This window comes from Grus americana, chromosome 5 (assembly GCF_028858705.1).
Source record: "Grus americana isolate bGruAme1 chromosome 5, bGruAme1.mat, whole genome shotgun sequence".
Taxonomy (NCBI): domain Eukaryota; kingdom Metazoa; phylum Chordata; class Aves; order Gruiformes; family Gruidae; genus Grus; species Grus americana.
Window position 1 is genome coordinate 53,752,863 of NC_072856.1, and position 6,274 is coordinate 53,759,136.

A 6,274-nucleotide genomic window follows, 5' to 3' on the forward strand; every position below is an offset into this window, starting at 1 on the left:
CAGGTTAAAAGGATACTGTTGTTACTACAAAATCAAGCTCATAAACCTGTGAAATTCAGAGTTAAGGCGCTAAACTTTCTTTCATGTTCAGTGGATGGGAGATGGAAGAATCTGGGTGACCAAATCCCCTTTACTTAGCCCTAAAGTGAAATCTTGCAGGAGCAATATACATACATAATAGTTTTATAGCATTCATAGTCCCAGGTTACTAATTTTTTTCAAAACTAACTAATTGTAAAAATATTTATTGTAGATCTGCAAAGTAAGTGTTGTGATTTGGGGAAAGACTTATTGTATGTTTGAAGTTCTTCAAAGAGGCAGAAGTGTAAAACTTACACAGGAACCAGTAAGTGAGTGGCATTTCTATAATTAACAAAAAAGATCAACTTTGAGACTGTCTCTTCTTCAGTGGCAGTGAAGAAGATCTGAACTTTGTTACTCCTACTTCAGAAGTCTGCAATGATGACAATTCTTAGAATATTAGTTGAATGGGCAGTTTTTTGGTAGCTTGTTTTATTCTAGACAATCTTTTATTGCCCTGCCTTTGATAATGAAACAATTTTATCTTGTGCTTTAAAGCTTTTTTTCTTCTCTTTTAGATATAAGCCTTTCAAACAAGGTTTAGTTTTCACTGAAGGAAAGGACATACTGTAGTGAGAGAGATTTTTTTAAATAGAACATTCTTAACACACTTTTGGAGGTTCATTCAGCAAAATTAATAATTCCCAATGACTTCCTCTCGGAACTGAGCACAGTAGCACTTATAAATCTGGACCATTTATCTTTCATATAATTATATTTACTGCAGTGTCTTTTATTCCACCTCAGGAATCAGGTGCTGCAAAAACTTCATTTATTAATGAAGCCATTGCATGATTCTACACACGCATATTTTTAATGCACCATGAGAATGTGGTGCATGTCACATGATGCCAGGCAGTTTATGGGATATCTTAGGTGGCCATTTTCTCTGTTACAAGTGAGGGGAAAATATGTCCTAAAACAAGAGAGAAAGAGAAGATGTAAACAATTCAGCTCCCCTTCACTGAAAGAGGAGCTTTCTTTATGCCTGAGATAAGCAATCCTTCATCCCCTCCTTTTGTTGGTGCTGTGAGGTTTCCTCCTCCTGGTACTGTGTTGGCCTTTGCTATTAAATTAAACTCTCACTGATAGCATTGAGACATGTCTTGATTGCTTCCTATAGTCTTTGAGCCATTCCCTGTATTCTCAGGATATTTTTTGGATCTAATGTTAGACTATCTTTACCAATCTGCTGAGGAAAACAAAGTTTCTTTCCTGTGAAAACATTTCAACTGTTATGTATGTATGTAGTTGGAGTGAGATATATACACATTCATGCAGATGCACACATACCTATATATTAAATTAATTATATTTCCCTGTGAGGGGAAGCATTCTGCTTTAGGAGGGTTGAAATGAAAGTGTTCAGCTTTCCTCCTGTTTTTCTATGTCAAATGAACGAGGAAACTAGCCATCCCAGGACAGCCATTGAGGATGGAGATCAGCTCCTTGCTGATCACAGCTCTCTGTCTGACCATCAGATGTATGTCTGAGGAATCTGGGAGTCTGCAGTAGTGAAGGGAGCAGCTCAGCAAACCACAACATCTTTTCCAGAGATCCAGGGGTTTAGGCAGCTCCAGCAACTGCTGCGTAGACTTCTTTACAGTATTTTTGAAGCTTCTCTGGGCAGGCAGCAGAGTTGAGGAGCCAGAAAAGCACAGTGAACAACTTGTTCTCCAGCCTGGTTTCCATCAAAACTTGCACTGGAATCAACATAATTCTGTTGAAAATATAAACTCCAAAAAATCGACAATGTCTGACAGCAGTTTGTTCTTCCAGCTGTTCTTTCTAACTAGCTGTATGTATTCTTTCTTTGCAAAGAAAAGGGTGGCTGAGGATTAGGTAATAAAACTCAAGTGCTTCAATAAAAATGTCATCTTGTCTCATTTATCTAACTGGCAGCTGTAGGAGTGGAGGGTTTGCTTGCTCATGTCTGCAGCAGAATGTTTCATTTCCCTAAATGTGTCCAGACCTTGGAAGACAGAAGTGGTGCTGGAGGACAAAGATCTGTATCTAATCTTAGACCTCTACAGTGTAGATATCAATATGAGCCAGTTTCCGTGAGTGCCCTTTAAAGACAGTGGAGGTAAGCAGGTATTTTTGGACATGATTCATCTTGATCTGTTTTAGATACCTGCTTTAGGACAAGATGAAGTGGATGTGAGAAGTGCTTGATTCTCTCAGCTGACTGTAAAAGATGTCTGGTGAATTGGTTCAGATGCAGAGGAGTACCCTGAGTTTTCTGCCTAGTTTTCCTTCTTGTTTGCCATACTTCTGACACCAGTCCTATCACCACTGGCTAGCTCCATAGGGGAGCTTCATTAATGCTGGATGAAATTTTCAGTGACATTTTGTTGATGGCAGTGGGGCATGGAGCATGGCTTCTCAGTATGCTCACCTGTTCTCTGTTCTCCAAAAAACACATCAGGACTTGTGGTCACTGGATCTTATTAAGCACCTTATTAGTGTGGGAGCCCATGGAAGGATGTACAGAACTTGCACATCTGCTGCATCTGGCTGTATTCCAGCTGTTTTGGCATTCATCTATTTGTAAATGCTGAGGTTTGAATATGGTTCTTCATGTGGTAGACTAAGTAATCAGTCCTGACAGAGCTGCATATGATTCTCCAGCAAAACAGCACTGAAATTGAAACAATTATCGTTCCTTGCACAAGGGAAACAGCACTTTATCTAATGTTGTCAATAGTGATTAGGTTTAACTTGCAGCTCCCGGTAGTATAATTGGCAAATTGCAAATTTTAATGCCATTTGGAGGAACATTTTTGAACAATAACCTCAGTGGTTAAATTAATATTGGAGAACATGAATATTTTTGCTAGAAATGCCTCTCTGTCTTCCATAAGCTTGTCATGTTATACTTACTCAGAAATAAAAGTTCTCTGAAGAGCAAGAGACTGAAATACATATCAATCCAATCATGGGTGACAGATTCGCTGACCTTGCCTTGTTGTTCTGGATAGTTAGAGTTTTCACCTGTGCTCCCAGGCCTGCAGGTCACATTCTGCAGTGAAGCACTGAGGTGGCTAGTGGCTTGTAAAATGGTGGTTACCATTTAAATATCTGGCCTATTATTAGGAACTTCTGCTGCATGTTTTTTCAGTTCTTGATGTATATCTTGCCATGCAGAATGTTTACTGTATTTATTCCAGTATTACTCACCTGCATGTACAGAAGCACCCTTACCAGGAAAATAAGAAATTACTTCCTTTAACAATTTTTTATTCTGTACTCTCATTGTTGCCTTAAACAGGATATCAGCAATTGCTACTGGTGATTCATCAAGCTACAAAGAAGGGAAGCTGGCTTCTTTACCTCTGAGAGTTACCTGCCCCAAAACATACGCATCATTTAAAAATAACCACTTTTCAGATTTGTGGTTCAGGCTGTGTCCATTCAGACAGCTAAATGCATTAGATACACCCTCTGTCTCACAGTAACTGGAGCATGTTTACAGTCATTTCTATAACAACAAAATATACCTCTTTTCTTACAGCTCATACCAATGTGGTTGCCAATGATACAATCAAATCTAAAGGTAAGTTGTTACTAGTACCTTACCCTTTTATTTTTAGTGTTCTACATTTCTGTAAATTCTGGAAATAAGATCACTAGGTGTGGTCTCCAACTCTCTGAAAATAGACCATTGTAGTGTATCCAGACGTGCTGGATGGTTCAGCACTGAAGGTCTCAGGTGTGAGCATACACAGGGCATCATCAGCTAAGATACTTGTCATCAGTACTGCTCTCTCTTTCCCTTCTGAAACACTTTCTTCTAATTAAGTTCTGCGGCAGGGCATTTCCTCCCTGTTTACTGAGATTGGCTGTTCCCTGAGCTGTGGTTTTCATGATGTCTTAGGCTTGAGAGTCCCCTGACAAATCAGGATAGGGACTCTTGACCCTGAAGAAGGATTTTGGTTATATAGCAGATATTGTGGGCCTGCTTGCTTGGGTAAAATTGTGCCAGCTGGCCCTGTTTGCAAGGGAGAGCATGTGGATCACTGTGGTTTGCTAGTCAAGAGAATTTTGGTGATGAGAGTAAAAGCATTGCAGTTGGTCTCCGTATGGAGTTGTTTCTGAAAGCACATTTGCCTTTCATGGCAACACCGCAGTGCAGGATGTAGAAGAAAGAAATGTGACATTGGGGCAGGGGAGGAACTTTCCCTGGCCAACAAACAGTACCTTTCACAGTGCTGTATTAACGTATGTATTAAAGGAAAGAAACAGAATGTTTCGCATTATTTCAACAGCATTTATCTGCTGGACTCCAGCTACGTCTTCAAGCCATCCAGAGCAATGTCAACCATCACAGCCTAAGGATGTTACAGGGGTCAGGACAAATGAACAATAGCTCATCTGTGCTCCGCAAATGGCTACAGTGTACTCAATTTAAAATGGCTCAAGTGGAAATTCAGTCGTCAGAAGCTGCATCTCAATTTTATCCTTTATGATTCATGTAATTTGTTCCAAATGTTCATTTTTAGCCTAGCAATAACAGGGTTAGAGCTGTAAAAGGCCTTTTGTATAAATCAGTATACAGAGTATATACTGTATCTATACTTTTTAGCCTAGGACAGATTGTGGAAAAGCGTATAATGGGTGAAGCTAAGAGCCTGATCCTGCCAGTCTTTAATTACACTTACTCCGGATCAACAGGTTCTCAAGTCTGCATTCATGAACATGTATTTGCAGGATTGGATTCAAATCTATCACATTGTACATATCTCTCTGATCATTGAAATATCTTGTTCTTAAATGTTTCTTTACAGTATTTTTGAAGCTAAGACAAAAATCACTTTTCTTTAACTTCTATTTTTTTTAAAAATAGAATTGTGAGTATTCACAAACATATGGAAGTGCTATGTTGCTATTTTTTGATGATAACAAAAGAAAACAGAGTTTTTAGGAATGTTTATAAGAGATTTTTTTGGGGGTGTCTTTTTTTTTTTAGATTCACAGCTGGCAATGCAATAAAACCTGTCACTATAAAACAGTGATGTTCTAATGAGGCTTTTTGTCACCATCTGAGAAAACAGCAGCTTGTAAGGAGAGTTATTATAAAGTGCACTTAGAAATTAGGTTGTTAAACTGTGCCAATTCATTTGTCTTTCTTGAGTACTGTTTTCCAAAACTGCCACGTCTTATTATTTTTTTTAAATACTGCTTTTACTTCATTGATTCTGTGCTGCTCTTTGTAGCTTTCATAGAAGCCTCTTTAATTTTGTGACTACTGTATTGTATTCTTCTGTCAATACTTGTATACAGTGCAATTAAAAATGGATATCTCAGACCTATTCTTACTGATGTCTACAGAAATTATGTTGCAGGCTTCAAGAGGAGCATGATTGGACCTGAACTTTTGCATAACGATATTTACAAATCACAGGATTTGCAAACTATTTTATTAAACATGATGTTTAATAACAGATGGATTTTAATATCATTAAGGGACTCAGCCAAAGCCCACTGGAATCTAAGGAGACTCAATTCAGTGGATTTTACGTAATGTCTTGAGAGCACCATGATTTACCACCTCTTGTAATTAATATTTAAATTTGTGCAATCACAGTCGTATTCTGGTTTTATTCCTGTAATGCACTGATCAGAAGAATAAGAAACACATTTAAGTTGTGTATTATAATGCTATTAAATTCCTAGTCTTTATTACCACTCTCAGAATCAACATTTTTCCTTCTTGATTGCATGGAAGTGGAAAGGCATACCTGTAAATACTACCTAAGTATATTTCAGTTGTTGTGGAGGGTCAATCTTGCCTCAGTGCACTTACCAAAGAAAAAGTGGAAATGTTTGCAGATAGGCCATTAAAGTACCATTATGCTTTAAAAAGAAAAAACAACAAACAAAAAACCCCCGAACCAACCAAAAGACAATAAAGCATGTGCTAGCTTCCTCTTGTTTTCAGTGAAGGGAAAGTGATTTGGCTTTCCTTCCTTCCCAGATTCTCACATTAATATAGTCTAGGCTTGAACTGGACCAGTCTATTCAAAAGAAAAGATTCATCATAAGCTATTTAATTGTAACTAGTTTTGCTTGTATTTGCTTGAGGTGAGTGACTTCACCTGACTAAGCAGAATTCTTGAGTTTCTGGAAAATATTTCTGTCTTGATGTGAAGATTATTAAGAGATCCACCAGGTGATAATTTCTTAGTGTTTC

At 38.0% G+C, this 6,274-nt stretch overlaps 1 protein-coding gene across 8 annotated transcripts in view; it reads left to right on the top strand.

Annotated features, from left to right (window-relative positions):
* The window catches only part of UNC79 (unc-79 homolog, NALCN channel complex subunit), a 111,936-nt gene extending 106,234 nt beyond the window's left edge, over positions 1–5,702 (top strand). For all 8 annotated transcript variants that reach the window (XM_054828563.1, XM_054828564.1, XM_054828568.1 and 5 more), the window contains 2 exons: positions 3,596–3,637; positions 4,350–5,702. In XM_054828563.1, coding sequence (XP_054684538.1) covers positions 3,596–3,637; positions 4,350–4,550 — 243 coding nt within the window. In that variant the 3' untranslated portion in view covers positions 4,551–5,702. The remainder of the gene's footprint in view (positions 1–3,595; positions 3,638–4,349) is intronic.
* Positions 5,703–6,274: the final 572 nt, after the last annotated feature.